Genomic DNA, 21,694 nt, shown 5'->3' with positions numbered 1-21,694 from the left:
TATTATGAGTCTGATCACTTCAGCCACTCATCCACAATTTGAAGGGCATGCCATAATTATATGATGTAACTTCTATGTTGTGATATGCTTTGTTTTAGTGTGTGTGTTGCTCAGAATTGCCTAATTTTGCCTAAAATTGCCCGGCCCCGACCATTGCTATTCAGCAGCTATAATTGTGGTTGTTGTTGGAATTCTATTGATCGAGCCTGCATCAAATGCTGATATCAAATCTCATTCCACTGAGCAATGCATTCTAGTTTCTTTAAATTATCCAGTGAGCTTTTCATGTAGGCTTTCATTGCTGTGACTTTCTATATTCTTGACGGTTTCTTGATGGAAAATTATTTCAAGCAGCTTAGTTGGAAAAGTTATTGCATACTTTTGGCCCCTGATCTGTTGTCATCTTTGTTCAAATTGTGCGATTTTCAATTCTGGGCTAAAACAGGGACAGCTTTGGCTGCATCTTGCATCTTTCTTGAGCTAGCATACGTCCTGGTCAGCTTCAATCTACTTTAATCCAGAGGGCTGTGCTGTTGCAGTACAAGTACCTTGTCTAATGAATTGTTTACCAACTCATACTATGCCCCTTATATTCCCATGACTGTGTCTCATGCTTAACCATGTGATCTGGAACTTATCGTGCAGACTAGCTGATAACACACAAACACAGGAACACTACACATCCATTACTACTCCCTTGGGTTGTTTACATTCCATTTCTGACACTGAATGCTTGTTAGTTCTGCAGACAACTGAGCCAATTCACACTTCCTGTGAACATTTTCACTTGCTCCGAAACTGTAATTGTTGCCTCCCTGAGAGTTGGGAGAATATTTGCATTGTTTTGGGCTTTGCATAAAATAATGTTGACTTTCAAACTTAAGCTGCTCCACATAAAGTGACTTTGAAGCCAGATGTAGTATTGCTTCCTCCCAGGTAACATGACTACACACAATTCTATATGTATATATTCAAGTTTTTGGTGTGACTATGTCCATACAAACAGGCTGTACCCAGATCTTCTCTGACGTCAGATTTTTCTTTTGTAATTAAAATATATTAATATAAAAACAACTGAGGCTCAGTGAGTTTGTTTTATTACTCATCTAAGTGAAGATCGACTAGACGTACAAGTTTTCCACATCACACTGAGCATCTGGTTGCATTTTCTTTCATTTTCTTTTCTTTCAGTGAATCATACATACCAGTGATGCTGGTAGTTGAGTAACATGGCTTTCTTGAGGAAGTTCAGTTTGGCTTTGTCTGATGGGTTGTTGGTGTCGTAGGTTCTGGTGCAGACCTTCTGACACACCGCAGGTTTCTTAAACTCAAACTGACACACAGGACACAGTTAGTATGTTTGTGCTATGGCACTGTAACAACTGGGTTCATCATCCTCTACTGTACAATGAAGACAACAGTAGTGCCATGTTTATAAGCTTACTAATAATCTACTCATAATGGGAAATAGGCTTGGGTGGTATCATGGTATTACAAAATACAAGGGTATTTAGAAATCTCTATGGTATGATTTTCAATACAGTCAAAAATACAGACGCTCATTTTTCTAATAACCTCATACTGGAGAGGCTGTAATGAGAATGTTTTGCATTTAGTGCACAGCACATGTCACCAGAGGTCATTCTGGTTGAAGAGGCATCTGAGCTGACTGCAAGTGGTGGGGATAACATATCAAGACTGAAAACAGCTGGCCTGTGTTGTGCCTGCAAAAGCATAGAGACCGCAGGGGAAACAGCTCATTTTCACATCCAATCTGGAGAATGAAGGGTTAATTGCTGACATTTTGTGAGTTCATTTTGTTTTTTATGAGAGTTAAAATGGCAAGAAAGCTTGAGCAACGTAGTGCAGTCACTGATCGATGGGGGGTGCCACACACAAATACTGTCATATACCACATACCCCAGTGAAATTCCACATGGGTATGAAGAGATGCAAAATAGATACTGCCCAAGCCTAATAGGAAACATCATACTCTTTTTGTTAATATAATTATGGCCCAAGCATAATAACAGTTACACTCCCATTTAACCTATTTATTTAGTGGCTCTCTCAACTGTAAACAACTTCATCCAACTCCATCCACAGCATGTGATGCACCCAGCTGCCCAACTGCTTAACACATGCCAGATATGTTTCCGCTCTGTTCCATCTCTTCCACTGGTTCATCTTTTATCAATGCTCTGTGCTCTGTAACAAATCTACTATTGTTATTATGTGCATGTATTTATTTTGAACAGACAGTAGTGCAAGTGTCAAAGACAAACACAATCCCTTTGGTAGGGACTTTGGTGATCTATCTTCACCATAAAAAAAGGCAAAAACTCTGGAGCCCTGGAAATAGTTAACATGACATGTTGGACATGGAAGTCTACTGAATCTTGTACAGGTTTGTCATATAATGCAGGATTAACCACTTTTTCAGATATTACAAATATTTTCTATGTGTAATTTATTTTGATTTCTATGAGAACTGTTTCTGGAACTTATTTGACAATGTGACATGTCTCTTTGGAAGTATGCAGACAGTTTTGTGCAGCTCTGCTTCTACTCTGCTTTTTTTTCCTTGAATCTACTTTTCTCTACCTGGCCTAAATATGAGGTTGCATTTGCGAACAACTGCAATTTGTGTCTATTTGTGTTTGCAAACACAGCCACTGAAAGAATTCATTCTAACAGACCCTGCACAGACAATACAATTTCACCTCAACAGTGTGACTGAGTCAGTGTTTCAATGTTTGTTAATGTGAATGCGTTTGCGTGAGTGAGAGTTGCTGAAAATGTGTGTTACCTTGTATGGTGAGGGTTCAATCCTCTCTCCAAAAAGAACCTGGCCCAGATTCTCTGAAGGACGTTTCATTGTTTTCTCTGAGCAGAAGTCAAACCTGCACAAACAGGACACAACTGTCCAAAGTGTTTGGGGCAGAATACACAACACTGCACAACACCTCAATTCCCCATCGAATACTGCAATTAGTAACTTGGTATCTCAGCCAACAGTTTCCAGATGATGGAGAGAAGACACTCTCTGCTGAATTCTGTGTGAAATTAGACCCCACTTAATGAAACAAAACAACTACTGCTGCGCCGTTGTTCATGGGCTCAAACTTTTAATCATGATTTCATGTTTTCAACACTTTCCAGCAACTGTTATTAAATGAAAACCCATTCTGACATCACTATATGATAAGTAGGAATGTTTCACTATCCAATTACCAGTTTAAGAATAGAACAATAATACATATACATGTAACTAAACATACTACAATTTAACATGAAAAACAGATCTGTGTTTGAGTCTGAAATGCTTTCTTTATGTGTGCGTGTGTGTGGTGTTTGGGGTTTTTACATTTTATTTAAGGAATGGCCAGGGTCTCATTCACATCCAATCATGCAAAATAATGATTTTCATAACCAGAATAAATTATATCTGGTTAACATTAAATCTGGTATGAATAAAAAAAAAAAGTTATCAACTTATTATAGCATGACGGATGCTGCTCTCTGTTGCAGATTTTGCATTAAATGGATAGATTGATTCAATATTTATCCCACAATCAACTTCAGCTTTAAACTGCAACAACAACAATTCTTAGATGAATTTGGTCAATAACAAAGCACAGTGAGGCATGCTGTGCAGCCTGAGGGAATAAGTCAGAAAGGGATTAAATGAAAAAAAATCCTTCAAAGAAATAACACAGTGCTACAGTGTTATGCATTGGCACTTACGCAGTATATTCATAAGGAAGAACAGACTCCACTGAATCCAGCCTGTTCACAAACAGCTCAATGATTGACTAGAAGAAAACAAAGCAGAGAAACACATATTAGGAAGACAGCAGGAACGCTCCTATCAGGTTTTCATTTTCTTGTTGTTAGACATTAACTCTTGATTGGTTGGTTTTCATTTTGAAGTCTTTTGGTGATGACACTGAAACGACATTTTAAAACGTCAACAACAGTGTGTCTTTGCCAGAGACAATGATCTGGATACTCCAAATAAGTAAGGAATTGTGTTTGTTTGTCTGTTTTTAATTTGGATAAATAAAAAAAAATCATGACAAAGTGCAAGGGATTAAATGCTTTTTCTAGACAATATTCATGCCACAGGCCCCCTGTAAATGCACTGGGTCTCCAAGGAGTTTCATGTGGCACAAAAATTCAAGCTCCTTCTACATTACAAAGGCAGTGGACGCAAAGGAAAACTAAATCATGGAGTATCAGAAAAGATTGAAGATTTAATTATCTCCCTCTGTTCATTTTATGCCACTATTACAGCATCACCCTAAAGAAGTAAGACTAACGGCATCCCAGCATCCCACGGCTGACAGAAAATGTGTTTGGGATGGACAGAGATAATCCCTGGGAGACAAAAAGTATTTTTGTTTCTCTATATGTATGTATAACTACTGCTTGACAAATGACAAACTGGACCAAGCTCTGACTATACTTTTGCACATCTTCTCAAGCTGTCACTATTGTTACTGTGACTGGCTGGCTGCTCAGCGTAAGACCTGTGAATAATATGAAGATTCTCAAATATTCCCATGGTACTGGTCCATCTACCCCCTTACTCCCAAACTGCTTACAAATATGTTGAGCTGGTTAAACGTTACACAGACAGAGCACCAAGAGGGCACTGTATCGCCTTTATCGACCGAGACTCCAAAATTCCGTTCCGAGTTACTAATGTACTGTGGCTGAATGTAAAGCCTATTGACTTGTATATGATGTGCCTTTAGTTTACTAGTGGAGCTCAATCTAACACGTTAGTAGTTTGTCTTTCAAAGTGTGATTATAGCTATAAGCAAAGTTGGGAATATTTAGTATACAAAATGTGTATTTTCTTATCAGTCTAAGTGGCTTAAACTCAGGCTTGTTATATGAACATTTAGGCTTTGTGCAGGTTTTAAAAAGGGCTGGAGGCCAGTGACCATCTCAACTAATAGTCACTGGCATATATGATGGTTACACCATCAGTGCAGTCTATCACTGATGGTGGGTAAACTGTTCAGTTTTGGAGGTTGTGCAATAACATGAAGTTCAATATTTCACAATAAGTACTTTGAAGTGTAAATGAGTTTACAAATCTTTTTAATAGGTAACACAACTATAAAGTATTTAATTGGGTAGGGTGATAATATAAATGAGACAGGGTGTTAAGGTTTAAGGTTCTTAAAGTTTCTTGTATGAAAACTCAATTAAATAAAGTCTTAAAATATTATAATCCAGTCTGTTTAAATCATTCATTACAGAGCACACGAAGTCTTGATTGGTGACTTTTTATTTTGTACGCACAGGTTATTGTCTTGTATATAGAAGACAATTAACTTGTTTGCACAAGACAAACAATATCACTTTACAGAAATTTAGCGGGGTCATTCCTGTGTTCCTAGGGTCATATGTCTCTTGATATGAACTAACATTAGAGGGGACTAGTAAAGGCTAGCTTTAGAGTTCAAATTGCAAAAGAATGAAGGTATATGGACATTTTAAATGCAGTCTGAATGGTAAAAATCTGTTCAGCCTGTGGAGACATCATTGTCTAAAAAACTGTCTAGCCCACAAATTTGATCAGTAGGCTATAAGCTGGAGGTGGGTGATTTAACATATCGACCCAGAGAAACGTACACTGAACATTAAACATGTGGAAAATCATAGCTGAGAATATAAAACCCTTTGAGGGGTCTCCTTAATGAGTCATCCTAAAGGGATAGTTCGGAATTTTTGAAGTGGGGTTGTATGGGATACTTATCCACAGGCAGTGTGTTCAGTAGATGACTGTCGGCACACCCCCAGTTTTGAGAAGCAGGCTAGAGTCTGATACGGAAGCTAAGCAATGTACTGCTGTGGATGGGGGTCAACATCAAAATGTGTTTTAGCCATCTAAAAAAAAATCCACCTTAAAAAATCAGTATCAGGATACTGATGCTATACTAGGAGTATTTTCACCGCTTTACTTTTTCGTCAGAGACCTCATCCAAAGGGAAAGCCGTGTACAACTTCAGTTCCCCATCTACACTGTTCTTAAAACCACCAGCCTCCATTGACAAAAACAGTAATTTTAACACGCTCACACGGGACCTGTTGGTCTAAAGCCACTTTGATCAGTTACCCAAATTGTGTTATAGTGGACTTTGCTGAATCTGAACTAACTCGTTCAAACGCTGAAGTCACACCAGAACACAAACAAAATAACTGTTGGAGGCAGTGGTAGACCAGAGGATCCTGTGTTCAGCAATGTTAAACTACTATTTTTGATGGAGTCTGGCTTTGAAGAGAGCGATACCGACTTAATTTTTCCCCACTTTCTGACAGTAAAGTAAAGCAGTGAAACTATTCTCAACAGAGTGTACACATTGACTGATATTGCTTTTCTTAGATGGCTAACATATGTTTTGTTGCTGACTCCTATTCACAGCAGTAAGTTACATTGCTTAGCCTCCATGTCAGACTCCAGCCTCCTTCTCCAAACTGGGGGTGTGCCGACAGACATCTACTGTATGTGTAATGTACTGTCTTGAGATAATTACCTAAAAAAAAAAAAAAAAAAAACATTTCAAAAAGACTGAATTATCTCTTTAGGAGAATATTGAGTTGAGGAATATAGGGACCTGAGATCTAAGTATGTTATGCGTATACGTTGCTAAAAGAACCAGTGGTTATAGGTTGCTAAAATATCAACTTTCGGGGCACTAGGGGCTCCGTATTTGTTATAAGTGTAATGTCCGGACTAACGGAGTTACTCTGAGGTAGGGTTATTTATTGCTAGCTATAACGTTACAGCTAGCTGCTATCAAGGTTAGTTATCATAGCCTCTGTTCACGTAGCTGTGCTGTTTGTTTTGCTAACGTTAGCAAACACACATACATAACAGGCAGGTGTTTATAGAGAACTGACTCACCGACAGCATTCAAATACGCCTTGTCTATTTAATTAGTGGGTTCACTCTAAAATGGTTATTGAGTTGTCTTTGTTGTAACATCTGGCAGCTACACAGGTGATGTGACATCTTATGTTTACCTTGCAGTCTGGAACTTGGTCTTTTCCGGGCTCACAGAAGCTCACGGGCGCCAGACCCGGGAGGTAGAAGCCGGCCGCTCGAGCCAGCAGCGCAGCTCCAAGCAGCCACCGCAACATCTCCACACCGGCCAGTCTTCTGCTCAAAAGGTTAGGCTGTTAACTCGCTCCTCTTGGCAGCTTACACCGCATCCGACATCCACACTGGACAGCCACCAGCATCCGGTTCTGCAGCAGGCGGACACGTCACATGCCGGAAGTCCTGCTAAGTGAAGCGGAGAATTGTGGGATCATGGATCACAACTATTCTTCATCTTAATATAATATAATAAAAATAAAAATAATAAGCAGCTACAACAACAGCAAAAACAACAACAACAATCAATTCTATAATTATAACATTTTAAAATCAATTTAATTCATTTTTGGAATTGATGTAAATGAGATATAGGCCTATGTTTTTCTTCCTCTGACAATGACATTTCTTGTGAAATTTGTGCACAAGAATTAATCTCAGTAATTAATTTTGTTCAGACTGCATTATCCAGATAATAATGTTATAAGGAGGTGAGTAAATAATGTAGCCTATGTCCAAATGACCAACAGACGTGCGGAAATTGGAATGTTTGAAAGTGAATGACATGCTATGTTCATGTTATTATATGCTCCATGCATGAGCCCCAGCCAACATTTGTATGTATGTGTCAAATTTTTGAGGGGAGGATCCCAACCTCCCCCCTGCCCAATATTCAAAGGAAACCTACACCCTTGACTTCAAGAGTGCAGGGGAGTGATACAGTCTCATCCTGAGCATCTGGGTCATAACACATCACTTGTGAATGGTGCAATGTAAATATGGGGTTTTCTCAGAATGTTACTTACATCTTTCAAAGTGCTGTGATCATCAGGGCCATTATGGCAAAGATGAATGAGGTGCTCTCAAATTGATCTGTTGTCCTTTTACTTTCCATCATTATTTACCAGAGACTTCTAAACAGACGTGAAAAGATAACATCCAACTGTTGTCCACAAGGTGGTGTTCTTTAACTGCTCTGTCAAAACTGTTTCCCAGTGGAATTCCATCACACCAAGGTTTTTGAATTCTTCTGTGCATGATAAGCTGATTGGGGCTTTAAGAGTTTGCTGCTGCAGGTATCAACTTGCAGGGGAAAAAAATCATATCCACAACATCAAAATCTAAAGATTAAATCCACCAAGAAATTCCATTAATATTTGCTCATTCATGTTTTATACTGAGAAGTTTCCCACTTAGCATGTGACATGAAAAGAGCATTAACTGGATATCTCTGAAATGTATAGTGAAATGGAATGTGAATGTGAATGTGTGCAAGGTGTCTGTGTATGCAAAGAAGTGTGTGCCCAGACGAGGAGATTACTGGTTGGCAGCTCCGGCGGGTGATTGGTACACATTGATTTTCTTCTTTTCTTTATTTTATTTGGTAGGGACGATGCACTTTAACATAGTTCCAATAGAAAGTATGAGACTCATGTTGCATGATGGCTCTCTACATAAAAAGTCAAGATGGCATCAGCTCAACGGCAGTGGAAAGGTGCATCATTCTCATCCTCCAACCGGCCATAATAACACGCACACAGATTAAAGGTATCATTTGCCATAGTGATGGATTTGTTCAGCTGGAGGTAGCATGGACGGGCTGACTATTTTGTTCACCTAGTTTTTTCCTGTTAGGGAGGTTAGTGATGGTATTTTGGTTTCTTTTGTTTTCTGCAAGTTAGATTGCTAAATTGCTTGCTTAATAAGCTTAGAGAGGTTTAGGTTTGTGTTTTGGCCTTGGCCCACCCTGAATTCTGAAGGATCCCAATTTGTTGATCAGAAATTGTAAATAACCTAGATTGTTGACACATTCAATGATTTATCTCTGTGGCTGCTTTGGACTTGGGGAAGATAGCGGTTTGTTTCATGCTGTGTCTTGGTCACCCCTAGATGGGGTATAACACCGTGTAAGCTTCATATTACAGGAAACTGGAGTTTAAAAGGTAAACTGGTCATTACGTTCAGGAAATAGCACCTTCATGCCAGCACTATGAAAGAACGATCTGTGGTGTGTGGTCCATTTCCTGACAAGGAATCAATCCAAACATCACACAGCCAATCGTTACTAACAGAATGATGAGATTATAAAAAATACTGAGTTTGATGTTAGCCAAATGGTTAAGCAACACCAATAACCTGACATATCCCAGCTGAGGATCTGAAAATTCCCATTACAGCCTCTAAGACAGATGATGTATATATAGAAGAGGTGCTCTGTAGCACATATAGAGGGAAAGCTGTCAGTGATGAGTGGTGGTGAAATGTTGGGATGCATTTGGAGGGGAACTGTTGAAAAGGAGCAGACAGTCAGCCAACCCTCTGCAGATAAGATAGCTCACATGAGAAAACCATACCATACCAGTAAAGTTACTATAGGAGTTAGCATTTGAAACATAATTTGTTGAATACAATTTAAATAATTTAAAGTCAAAGGTTTACCAAGGGACTAATCCAAAAATTAAAATCTTTGGACCGGGATGGGGGGTTGAATCTTGCTGCTTGTAACTACTGAAGAATTTGGAATATGACACGAAATGTAATGGCAGACTCTTGCATTGCATGGACAATCATTCTTGTGTAATTCACTTTAGCCTGAGCAAATATCACACTGCACTGTAGCCTCCAAACTTGAAAAGTCCTGACATGACAAGAGTAACAATGCACGTAGATGTTTGCTACGAAAATAAAAGCTTGATATCCTTTGTCTTTACACAGACGTCATGAAGATTAAAGTTCCAATTGGCCCATAGAAAAGCCACAGAAATGGAATACATCACTAGATCAGTGGTTCTCCAATGCTGTGCTGTAGCACACTGACGTGCTGTGATGCCAGTCCAGGTGTGCTGTGGGTTTTTGTAATAACCACACATTATTATTGCAATATTCAACTGGGCCTATACAAAAAGTTATGAATTAATTTTTAATTTACTGCATCAATATGTTGTGTACACCCATTTCCTAATAAAGAGGCAAACTCTATCTTAAAAATGTAATTTAATTTAATTTGATTTAAAAAAAAAAAAAAAAAACCTGCACAGGGAACTTGGTGGCTGTTCTTGCATGGAAATTTAAGTGTGACACATCAAAAGCCTTGATTAGCAGTCAGTGTGAGGGATGATAACATTTTAAAGGAGAAGACCATGAGTGGGACAATGGATTGCTTTATTGTTTGGCGCAAATTACAACAAAGCACAGACACAGACGATCTACCACTGAAAGAAAAGATAAAAATACCTGTCTATAGACAGTATCACGAAAGCTACCTGTTATCACCCTTATCATGGTGTGGTAACAATGATAACACATGTTATTATTATAGAAGCTATTGCGCACAGATATATAATACAGGTGTGCCTTGAGATTTTGGCTTGCCCTTTGGTGTGCCTTGGGCATAAAAAATTTGAAAACCCCTGGATTAGATAATCCAATAAAGTTGATATGGGCCTTGATTGGCGGAAAGCAGTGGTGTAGTGGAGGGTATACCCACATAGGATATATCCACCTCTTTTCTGTCCATTTACAGTATACCCACCCACATGCTAAAAAGCCATTGAATAAAAAAAAGTGCAGTGCAAGACAGAGTCCTAACACCCAGAAAAGAGTTAGCATTTTAGCACACCAAGTTTTGTCTTGAAGCCAATGGGTTTTATTGAATGGATTTTTGGTTAGATGCCTGAAATAAGGTCTTTAGTTAACACAAGCTTAAGAGATGTTCACTTTTTGTTTTATGACATAAAATATGTCATGAAATACCCCACCTATGTGTTTTGAAGCCTTTAAGAGTCTTAAATGAGACAACAGAGCATCATCATGTCGAACACGGCTTCACAGTCCCGTCGCAGTGGTGACATCGAAGTCATGTGTTTGTGATGTAGTTTGTTTATAGCCTAATATCAACTTTTAGTTCTGGTGCTTGCACTTCTGTTTGTTTTCTGCAATAATCCCAAATCCATGGGAAAAATCTCATTGGCTTTTAGACAAGGGAACCAGGGCAACACTAACTTCTAACTGACTAACGTCATCCCTGCACCACTCTGTTGGAGGGCATACAAACTTCATAAACGTAATGGTACATATACGTAGTGGCGAGTATTTGCCAAGATCTGATATTTTTTGAGATTTCAGCGATAAATTTACAAGAAAAACTCACAAATGTACCGCCAGAAAGTCAGATGACCTAGTATGAAGAGCAACACACTCCATGGAGGTAGTAAGATGTGGTGGTGAGTGGATTAAACATAGGACTTTTATACATGAGGCTGGGGTTTGAGTCAACCTGGGTGGAAATAGCATCTGCCAAAATGTTACAGTATGTGTACATGAACTAGTTTACACCATTAATTAAATCATTTGCAATTTATTTTTGTCCTTGGACATTACTTGGTGACATTTTTGAAAGTAAGTTTATCCAGCTTACATACTGTTAGCCTGTTTCATAATTAATTGTGTGTATTTCATCAGATCTGTGCTAAAAGGCTCAAAATAACCAAAAAGCAGCAAGCATCTGCAATAATATCGGGATCATGCAGTCACCATGCTAAAATAAACAACAACAAAAAACATAACTACATTTTAGCCAATTTTCCAACACTACTGATGGATAGCTAAGTTCAGTAACTTCACACAATAAGTGTGTCACAGCTGTATCCATCACGTTTACTAACCCTGAAAACAGTGTCTATTTTCATGTGAGCTACTTGCAGCACATTTTTGTATTTGGCAGTTTCCTCTATATGCAGCATGTTTCTGTATTTGGTCATGTTTTGTCTATTTGCAGCATGTTTCTGTATTTGGTCATGTTTTGTCTATTTGCAGCTAATATAACAAGTTGTGAAGGTGAAGATTCTTTTAGCAGTCCAAGCAGCAGCACTTGCTGCTGGAGCCCTGTTTTGTTCCCATTCTTCTTCCTCTTCCTCTTGTTCTTCTTCTTCTTTTTCTTCTTCCTTCTTCTTTTTCTCCGCTAAAAGTGCTTGTGTAACAAAAACCATAAAACCAAAAGTTGCCAAAATTGGCAGATGAGTTGCTGACTCCACCTACCACTCATGCACAAAAAATGACACCTATTGACTTTAAGGTGACACTGTAACAATCAAGTTTATGTTTTCTCTTGAAAATGGCCTGGCTTAAAGTAAAAATTCTTTAATCATTTTAAACTCCTAATTCATCTTCATCTTTGCTCCAATGGTGTTCTTCTCTAAAAATGTCAAATTTACAACTTTGTGTCCCCACTTTTTTCTAAATGTTTGAGAACTCCTCAAAAGTTTTCCATCCAATTATCCTCAAACTTTGGCAGGATCATCTACAGATATTGCTGCTCTGAAGTTATCAAGGAAATTTTCATACATCAGTCCATTTTATAATTATACATTTTTAAATGTGTCTTACATAAATGCTCATAAATCAAAATTAGCTTGAGCAATTGTAACCAAAATTGGTGCACATGTTGGGATACTAGGTCCGAGTTTCGCTACATAGTCTTGGGAAATTCTACCACTAGGAGGTGTCATAAACAGTTCATACCTCATAATTGGCTACAGGATTAATAACATGTTCGGTTACCATGATCTAGGTTCATGACTCAGTCAATGCAGTTAATTTGTCATGATTGCCCAAAGTCAGGCTGTTCTCATTAATAGTTTGTATGTTTTCCTATGAAAAGTAATGCACCTCAATCTTTTTTAGACATCCCAATTTTATATAATTTAATGTGGAAGTACGTCTTACCAACTTTCTAGCACCAGCTAACGCTGTCTGCTTATTATCACCTTGATCATAACAAGTACTCTTCACTTTAGAAGTGCCACCACAATAAAACAAGTTCTTTGTTTATGTTAACGTATAGCCTTTAATGTGTGCTTAGCTCAGTTCCCATTTGCATCCAGGCAGGGAAAATGAAAGGCTTGCTTATGTTAGTGTTTGTAGCTAATGTTGCTAGCGCACTAGCTATGACTGATCGCTGACAGGTAGAAACAAACATGTATGATCCATCATCCATTTAATAATCTAAACAAAGTGGTGTCCTCTATAAAATGAGCAGTGGTGAAAGTTACTATTATTCTGTTATGATCAAGGAGTTAATAAGCAGACAGTGTTAGCTAGGTAGTTGAAAAGTTTTTCAGTGTTACTTCCACATTAATCATATGGGGACGTCTCCACAAGTATCAGCCAGGGACAATAAGACAAATCCATGCTTGACAAATGTGAGTTTTTACAGACTTATGATGATGAATTATCTTTCACCACATCAGTAATTCAGTTCATGTAAGCCAAGCACACACTCCTCTGCTGAGCGTCCAGCAGTAATTACGTCCAATTAACTGGAGACAAAACTTTATTTTCTACTACACGTAGATCATACTGTATGTATGTATTCAACTGGGCCGGATTTTTAAACCAGAAAATGTTGATGGGCCACATTTTAAGCACCAAGCAACCTATCCACTTTTTTTTTTTTTAGCATTTATAAATATATCTATATCTATATCTGTATGGCCCTCCTCAACATAATGCAGAAACAGAATAAAAAAGAGCTATCAATGCACAGAAGCATAGTAAGTGTCATAAACAGTAACTAATAACACACTATCTCTCTACCTGCATCTCCCTTCTACACCATAGACTGTAAAACTACACACACACACACACATACACACACCTCACTTCCTGATGTTTTCCTTTTTGGTTAGATACATAGGATATAGCTTTATGCAGTCCATGGCAGCAACAGTCATGTTTACAACAAAGTCACTATATAAACTCAATGATGTCTCACTGGAAACAAATCTAACATGTCAATAAAATAAATATTCCTCCTGACATCACAATACTGAGTGAAAAAAGTAACGTTATCTCAGCATGAAGACAAACATCAGTATCAGTCATTCATCCTGTTCTCTGTCCCTCCTCTACTGAGGACACTCACTGTCTGCAGGTCGGCTACATCAGCTACATTTTCAGATTAAGTGTTAAGACTACAGACAGCTTTCATTTTAGTTAGCCCCACTAGCGGGATGTGCTTGTGTAAACCGCGATTGCAAACCATAATAGCGGTGAATGAGAGACTGTGGACAGAGCAGATTGAAATATGGCTTTGCACATGCTTAACACATGGATTGATAAAGTACTGACTTTTTACTGGCAGAGGTTTTATAGCACTTACAGTAACAAGCGTAGTTGTTGGCAACTACAGTCATCTTAAGGTTATACTCCCTTCATCTGCACTGCGGCCTCTCTTCTGATGTCTGCCTTCACTCTGTTGTTTGTTTGTGTGTGTGTGTGTGTGTGTGTGTGTGTGTGTGTGTTGTGAGGAGGTCACCCCAACATGCAGAGAGCAGGAGAGAGGCTGCAGTATGATGATACATGAAACCAAAACTTTAGAAAGTAATGATAAGAGCCAATAACGTCAGAGCTTACTTTTATTACAGTCTTGATTAAATTTGACTCGGGCCGTTTAATACCAGGTCTTGGTACCAATCCCTGCCCGGGCCACTCAGAGGTTGCCTCTGGGCTGCATGTGGCCCGCAGGCCGCTAATGGAATAGGCCTGGTCTATGGTCTTGGACTTACAACTAACCCTGAGCAATGCCAAGCTTACAGTGGCCAGACATCTTCGTGAACCTTGTGGAAAAACCCAGCGTCTAGATGAAAGAATAACTCAAGACATACAAACTTCTCAATTTATACAGTTTTGTACTTTGTGGTCATGTCCAGAATACCGAGATTTGTCAAATGATTTCTGTTTATTAAGGACAGACGTGTTGCTGAGCCAGTGACAAGAACATAAAACTAAGCTATATAAGACATAAACAAGTCAAATAGCTATATAGTGACAGAAAACTGCACTTCATGGCTCAGTTAGTAATAACTTCGTTTCATTTTTTAATGCATTTTAGAACAATGTAAATACTGCTGCCACTAGGTGTATGTGAATGTAGGCCTAAATATTATTTCATGCTGTAACTGTAGGGCTCTATGAATTGCATATGTAAATATTATATAGTTTTTTTGTGTACATTAAATTCTAGCAGCCATAAAGGTTTAGCTTTAAACGGTGTCCTCAGTGACAGTTTTCAATAAAGATGAAGGTTATCTTTTTTGTATTCCTGTTATGATATCCAACAACACAAGAAGACATTTTTATTCTGGGTATCTCAACCGTTTGTCTTCAGTGTCTGCTGTTTGTCTGCCATCAGTATGTGCACGCAGCTGCTGTGACGTAACTGTGACGTCCACTAAAATTGGTCTATATATCCTCCGTAATTATGAGCCAGTAATTTGTGCATAACCCACGTATTTTGGAAGGCTACGATCACGTTGCCACTGACTGGAGCTAACAAGAAAGTGGTCACGAGTGGCCTGTAAGGAGGCAGGTTGGGGCGGTGGATGGGTCACAAAACACAGGACTTTCCCTTGCAGAGGGGTGTTCAGAACTGTGTGAACTTTTAGTTATGTTCAGGTATGTCGTCAACATTTTTTTTTTACGTTAACCTGACCACAGTAACTTTACTTGCCTAAACCTAAAGCCACCCAATCACATGGCTTTTCCTAAACCTTGCCGTTACTTTACATTAATTATGTAACTTTACATTAGGGACGTAATGTCATTAGTGGGTGCTAATTTGTCGGATATAATACAAGCCACTGTGCGTGTATTTGCGTAGTGTATCATACAAACCCTTCTATGAGGATATGTTGTTAAAGTGGGCATTGCTCATTACAACTAATCCAAATTTCTAGAAATTTCACATTCCAAACTTCAAAAAGTGCAGTCCAGTCCAGTGCTCCTACAGAGCCAGGTTTTTTTTCAGCACATCCCCTGAATTGTGACAAAAGTTTGTCTCACTGCAACCTATATTCAGTTCACAAGTCTGTCACCCTGTATTTTTCAGAATATGCAAAATCAATCAATGTCTATACCTCCACAAGTCTTCATTCAAATGAAACCAAAAATGACACAAACATTCTTTGGACACTTCATATCAACTGTTTTAAATGGTGTTCAGATATGTCAGTGAGCTTGCAGTGATATTCAACAACTTGTTGTAATGCATGCACAACATTATCTATATCATCAACAGTCATTTTTAAACAGTTTTCACGTAAATCTTTGACAATACACCTGACAAAAGCAGGTTAATGTGTATTTCTTTCTGAATTGTATTTCCAACAGTTAAATTGTTGTGACTTTTTAAGTTTTGTAACGTCCCTCTCTCTGCCTTCTGTTTGTGAAGTTGGTTTGGCTTCCTGGCCTTGCAGCCAGTGGGCGGGGTTGGAGAGGTCGTCAGGAAACTCACCAAGGACATGTTCAATCAGAAAATGTTGTGCATCATTTTGCTATGATTTCCAGGTTAAACAACATGTTTCTTCAAAGTGTGAAACGGTGTGCAAAGGGTATGTTTTCTCTCATTTGGTGGATGTGTCAGAAGTGTCACCCAATCAGCAGCGATGTGTACATAAACCAAATTTTGGTATATCTTTACTTACTGTACATACAATTTTTGCTTTTATTGCACATACTTTGGCAATCTAAACATTTGTTTCCCATGCCAGTAAAGCTCCTTTGAATTGAATTTAACCCTGCAATATTAAAAGGCTGTCCACCTGCAAAACACAACAGGTGGTGCTTCTCAAAGTCAAGGAAGGATCCTTAAATGGCTAAATTTCAAGGAGGCTATCATCAAGTCCCGCCAAAGGACTGTTCCAATGTCAAGGATCCTTCAAATTCTACCAAGCACCGAGTCCTTCCTTCAGAGAATTTTCAAGGATGCATATGTGTATCCTCAGCAGGCATGAAGTACTCACAAGTCTTTGTCCACGATTTGCCGAAATTGAAGGCGGGCCCTCTTTAATGACACACACCTGAGCACTCGCTAGCCTGTTCCAATGTGCGTTCACCAAATGCTAGGAAAAAGTCTTGGAAGCATTCTTGACTTTAAGAAGCACCAAGGGTGTTCAACACTGTTTGTGTTTAAATAAACCTTTTGCTATGTTTTGTCGGGGCTGAATGCAGCCACAGTGTGTGCTTCCTCCTGTTTCTGCCCATCTGTTGTGAACTTGACATGCCATATCCTCTGCTACTTTATCAAGTCCAGACTCAACTTCCCCATCTCTTGTGACAAATCTCAAATATCCAATATGTATAAAATAATACAAAAGCTACATATTCATCTCATGTTAACAGAACTTCATTCAATTCATAATTCAGTCTGTCAAAACCTTCTAGGCATGTCCCTTGGTATTTTCATGGTTGTACATAAACACTGGTGAGCTGATTTGCTCAGAGTGGTGAGGTGATTGTCCTTTAATGCAAAGGTTAAGAGTCCAAATCCTGCGTCTTGCACGGGGTCTGAATCTTTGCATTTTCCAGGGTAAGTTTTGACACTTCTCACATAGTAGCAGTATTTGTGCATAAATTACTAGACAGATCTTGAAAAAAGAAAAATCAATACAAATGTAGTCATATGAAACACGTTTTCACAGAAGGTCATAATCTACATTAAATGTTTCTGAAAGTAGATTTATATACCTCAACAGAGCATCAGCATGTAGTGATGATCACGATGAATTACTTAAAGAAAATAAAGTGTTTCTTGTTTCAATTAAGAAAGAAACAAACATCCAAATGCTCAAAAATCTGCTTGGACCCCTAGTCTTCTTTTACTTGTGTTTTGTCTTTGGTTTCTTCAAGAGGTTTTAAGATCACCAGTTCTGTCAGCCAACACAACAGTGACATGTTTTCTTCAACTTGGAAGTTTAGTGTTTAAGCCATGTACATTTCCATTCCTTTTTCTGTGGTGACTGAGAACTGAAACTCAGAATTTGGCTTCCTCTGAGACGGGAAGTATAACCCTAAATGAGCCCTTTAAATCAGACTTGTTTTGTCAAACCTCTGTTCATGATGCAAAGTCAAACGAACATGGCTGCTGTGCACATTACTGTTACAAGAATGAATGATTTTAAAGCATTCCTGAGTCTGACAGCATGGCCTGTTTTCGAATCATCAGCATACTTATACAGTAACTGCAGGTAGTTTGACCTACAAGCAGTTTCAGCCACACAGTCACTCCACCAGGGTGGCTCAAATGCACAGAAGTCGGGAATAAAGTGTCTCTTGTGTTTGACCTTTGACCTCTGACCATTACCATAGCTCAATCTGACCGTTAATTTTGCCTTCCAAGGCCGTAATGTCCAAATCCTGCAGGCCAGACATCAAACTGCCATCCATCCCACCCACTGTGGGACTGTAGTTGCACTCTCTATAGTCTGTAGTGTAAGGTGGTTTGATGAAAGTGCTCAGGCAGCTGTGAAGATGCAACAGCAACAGGCGTCCAGCAACAGGAAATGTTTCATACAGTATGTCTTTAGTGTACATCTCCCTTCACGTGTCTCCTTGTTCTGTTGGCAATGTCCACTCTGATAAGAAATGGACATTTTGCTGTCCCCTGGACAGTGTGCTTCAGATATCACTGTGTTCTATTGCAACCAAACGTAATCAGTCAGTCAGTCAGTCAGTATCTGTCTTGGTCTCGACTGTGCATGTCCCTGGTCCATTTGATCATAGTCTCTGGAGATCGATAGAGGAAGATCAGTTTGGAGTAAAGTTCCTCTTCCAGCTCCAACTCTCCTGTCTCACGCACCTGAATCACACAGAAACATCAGTTTGTGGAAGGAGAATTTCCAGGACACTTCCGACAACATGGCAATAACTGTGTACATAAGTACAGTAAATGTGTTTGACTGTGCACATGCTGCACACACTTACCAGGAAGATGTCTGTGCAGAGCTTCAGGATGCGGTCCACACAGGGCAGCTCCTCAAACATGATGGAGTGGGAGATCTCACTGAAGAAGCCACGCACAAACTTCCCAATGACTAAGACCACGGACACATACAGACCCATGATCCTGGAAGGAGAGAAATAAAAAGAAAAGAAAAAAAGAATATTTATATTTGAGAAACATTAAAAAAAAACAACTAACAATTGTTATGTTTAAAGGTGTTTAATGTGCAGAGGGGAACAGTATGGAAAATATCAAAAGCCTAATCTTAAGCATAAATTATTTCGCTAACCACAAACACAAAGGTTTTTTTGTTGTTGTTGCCCAAATGCAACCATTACTTGATAGTGTAGTGGCAATGCATATTTGAAAAGCATCTGTGGTGAACATCACAGCACTGTTGTTAATGTAATTTGGCATTCTGCAAAACTGTGAAGTCACTGATGGATGGATTAGAACATTAGGACAGCTGATCAGTTAAGAAGGGACACACCATAGGTGTTTTTTAGAAAACCTGTAAAACAAAAAAATGTCTTAATATAAGCAAGCAACTGGGGAAGTTTCATGGTGATATCTGTTAGTTTACATTTTACCATATTCACCTATCGTGTCTTGTTTTTTGTCTTGTGTATATCCTAACTGTTTTTACACAGGGGTTTGTTCATGTATCATTCATAGCCTGATTTATAGATCATTTTATTCCTAAAACATGGCAAAAGTTGATTTTGTTTTATGCCTATTGACAGTATTTTCAGATTTATGGAATAATATAAATAGATAGCTAAAATCTTTGAATCTATTATGTCAACACAATGAAACAAGCATTTTGTACCTGGCTTTGTCCTGTTTTCATGGTGATATCTATTGGTTCTTTTTCTTTGTTTTTTTTTGCTTTTTTTCCTGTTGTGTCGCCCCTAAAAATATCTACACTGTGACATATCCTCAACAAAACCAGAACTATTTATAGCAGGGCTCTGGCCACTTATATGTACCTAAAAAGATGATGATGATAAATATCAGGTCATACTAATGGTACTTGTTCATTTAAAAAGTTGTTCTGCCTGTCAAAAAACATTAAGCACATTGTTAGAAATCTTGGTGTTATTGTAGATGTAGATCTTAGTTTTGAGGACAAAGTGAACAACATTTTTTTTTTTTTGACAAAAGAAATTTAGAAAATTAGATTATTTTTGTCTCCTGCTTATTTACATACCTGCATTTTACTCCATCATCAGTTATGCTGCGTTCACATGAAATCAAGGAGACGGCAGAAGGAAAACCTGATAGTATTAGATGAAGCCGACAGAAAATACAGACAACGGTAACGGTAGATAGCATTGCCAGTAATGTTAAAAATATTTTAACTTTTTGCCGTCCTCCACGACAGATTTTACAACCGAATGTATTTAGCTCCCTCACACAAGGCAGAAACAAGGGTGATCTGGACGTCACTAGAAAAATTACATTAACTAAAAAAATATTTCATTTAATATATTTTATTTTATTTTATTATTTTTTTAAACAATATGGCATCAAAAAACCAACAAAATCATATCATCACGTTTCCTTTCACCATCCTGCCATTCTGTTGGACTGTTTATTTTCCCGTGCTGTCCAGAAGGTTTTGTCCATTTACCATCCGCCTGATTCCATGTGCACGCAGCATTATGTCATGTCCTGACAACCTTAAGTTGCTCCCTGTTAGTTTATGTATTGATTATTTTGCTGCTGACTTTCGAGGTGCTAAATGTATCGCAGATTTGTTGACTGCCTGTGACTGCCTGTGCATCCGCTCTGATCCATGGACGTGGCTCTGGTAGTTATTCCTAGATCTCAGCTGGAAACCAAAGACAGCTAATTCTGGTCCTTGATTTTGGCACATCTTTACCTTATTTTAAATGGCTCCTTAAAACATTAGAACTTCATAAATAATTACAATCTATATATCCAAACAATGTAAATGTTTAGTGTGAGTCTGGGTTCCTTACCCATATCCAGCCAGGAAACCCAAGCTGGGCGGACTGACTTTGTCATTGAATATGACCATGGGTAGAACCCCACATGAGGAGGAGGCACAGCCTGCAATGGCAATGTCCCACCACTCCTGGTTCCCACTGCCGTTCAGTGATCTGTCGCTCATCAGGGACAGGGTTATATTCAGGTAACCGTCTTCATTACCTACAAGACAACCAATTAGCTGTGTTAAAACACTCTGAGGTTTGAGTGACAAACATTAGTGCTGATATCCAGTCTGAGAATGTTAGCCATTTTCAATATACATGTGCTGGCTTGGCTTGACTTGGTTTGAATTTTGATACAACAGGGCTACCCACTCAGGCTGTTCTCATAAACTGTTAGTACATCTTCCTATGAAATGCAAAGCACCCAAATTTGCATATATCCCATGTATTTTCAAAGTCTGCGATCACATGATGATTGGGCTGACAGGAGTAAACAAGGATTCAGTCCCGAGTAGTAGGGTGGGTGGGGAGGTTCAACCACAGTCTTTCCTGCCTGCCTCAGGGTCCTGGAGGGACGGAAGATTGCAGGTAATCACCTTCTCAGTGGAGCAAATAATATGCTGCTAAAGCGCTACTTAATGTTGACACTAAGGGCTCTAGTTTCCCGGCGCAGCGCAGGGTGGCGACCCCCGCGCAGAGCTAGTTTCGAGCAGCGCAACCCAAGGCGCGCTCAGTTTGGTAGTTTGGCAGACCGAGGTGCGCTGAGATGGGTGTGGCGGCGCAGCAGGGGGAGGTGTCGACAGATCCAGCTTGGCGCAGTGACAGTTTCGTGCCAAAAGGCTT

General features: G+C 38.9%; 3 protein-coding genes across 4 annotated transcripts in view; 1 reads left to right on the top strand and 2 right to left on the bottom strand.

Moving 5' to 3' along the window:
• Positions 1 to 7,284, bottom strand: part of tm9sf2 (transmembrane 9 superfamily member 2) — a 24,224-nt gene extending 16,940 nt beyond the window's left edge. Inside the window, exons 1-4 of the mRNA XM_050071124.1 lie at positions 7,042 to 7,284; positions 3,748 to 3,815; positions 2,810 to 2,903; positions 1,206 to 1,333 (exon numbers count right to left, since the gene is read on the bottom strand). Coding sequence (XP_049927081.1) covers positions 1,206 to 1,333; positions 2,810 to 2,903; positions 3,748 to 3,815; positions 7,042 to 7,158 — 407 coding nt within the window. The 5' untranslated portion in view covers positions 7,159 to 7,284. The remainder of the gene's footprint in view (positions 1 to 1,205; positions 1,334 to 2,809; positions 2,904 to 3,747; positions 3,816 to 7,041) is intronic.
• A 3,290-nt stretch (positions 7,285 to 10,574) lies between these two features.
• Positions 10,575 to 21,694, top strand: part of tk2 (thymidine kinase 2) — a 163,037-nt gene continuing 151,917 nt past the window's right edge. The window contains exon 1 of the mRNA XM_050071129.1: positions 10,575 to 10,579. The gene's annotated coding sequence lies outside the window, so the exon portion shown is untranslated. The remainder of the gene's footprint in view (positions 10,580 to 21,694) is intronic.
• The window catches only part of piezo1 (piezo-type mechanosensitive ion channel component 1), a 122,218-nt gene continuing 115,035 nt past the window's right edge, over positions 14,512 to 21,694 (bottom strand). For both annotated transcript variants that reach the window (XM_050071116.1, XM_050071117.1), the window contains exons 52-54: positions 20,879 to 21,068; positions 18,875 to 19,016; positions 14,512 to 18,749 (exon numbers count right to left, since the gene is read on the bottom strand). In XM_050071116.1, the coding sequence (XP_049927073.1) occupies positions 18,621 to 18,749; positions 18,875 to 19,016; positions 20,879 to 21,068 (461 nt within the window). In that variant the 3' untranslated portion in view covers positions 14,512 to 18,620. The remainder of the gene's footprint in view (positions 18,750 to 18,874; positions 19,017 to 20,878; positions 21,069 to 21,694) is intronic.

Source organism: Epinephelus moara, chromosome 19 (assembly GCF_006386435.1).
Source record: "Epinephelus moara isolate mb chromosome 19, YSFRI_EMoa_1.0, whole genome shotgun sequence".
Lineage (NCBI taxonomy): Eukaryota > Metazoa > Chordata > Actinopteri > Perciformes > Serranidae > Epinephelus > Epinephelus moara.
The sequence above is the reverse complement of the archived record's forward strand: the minus strand, read 5'-3'. Positions and strand labels throughout refer to the sequence as shown.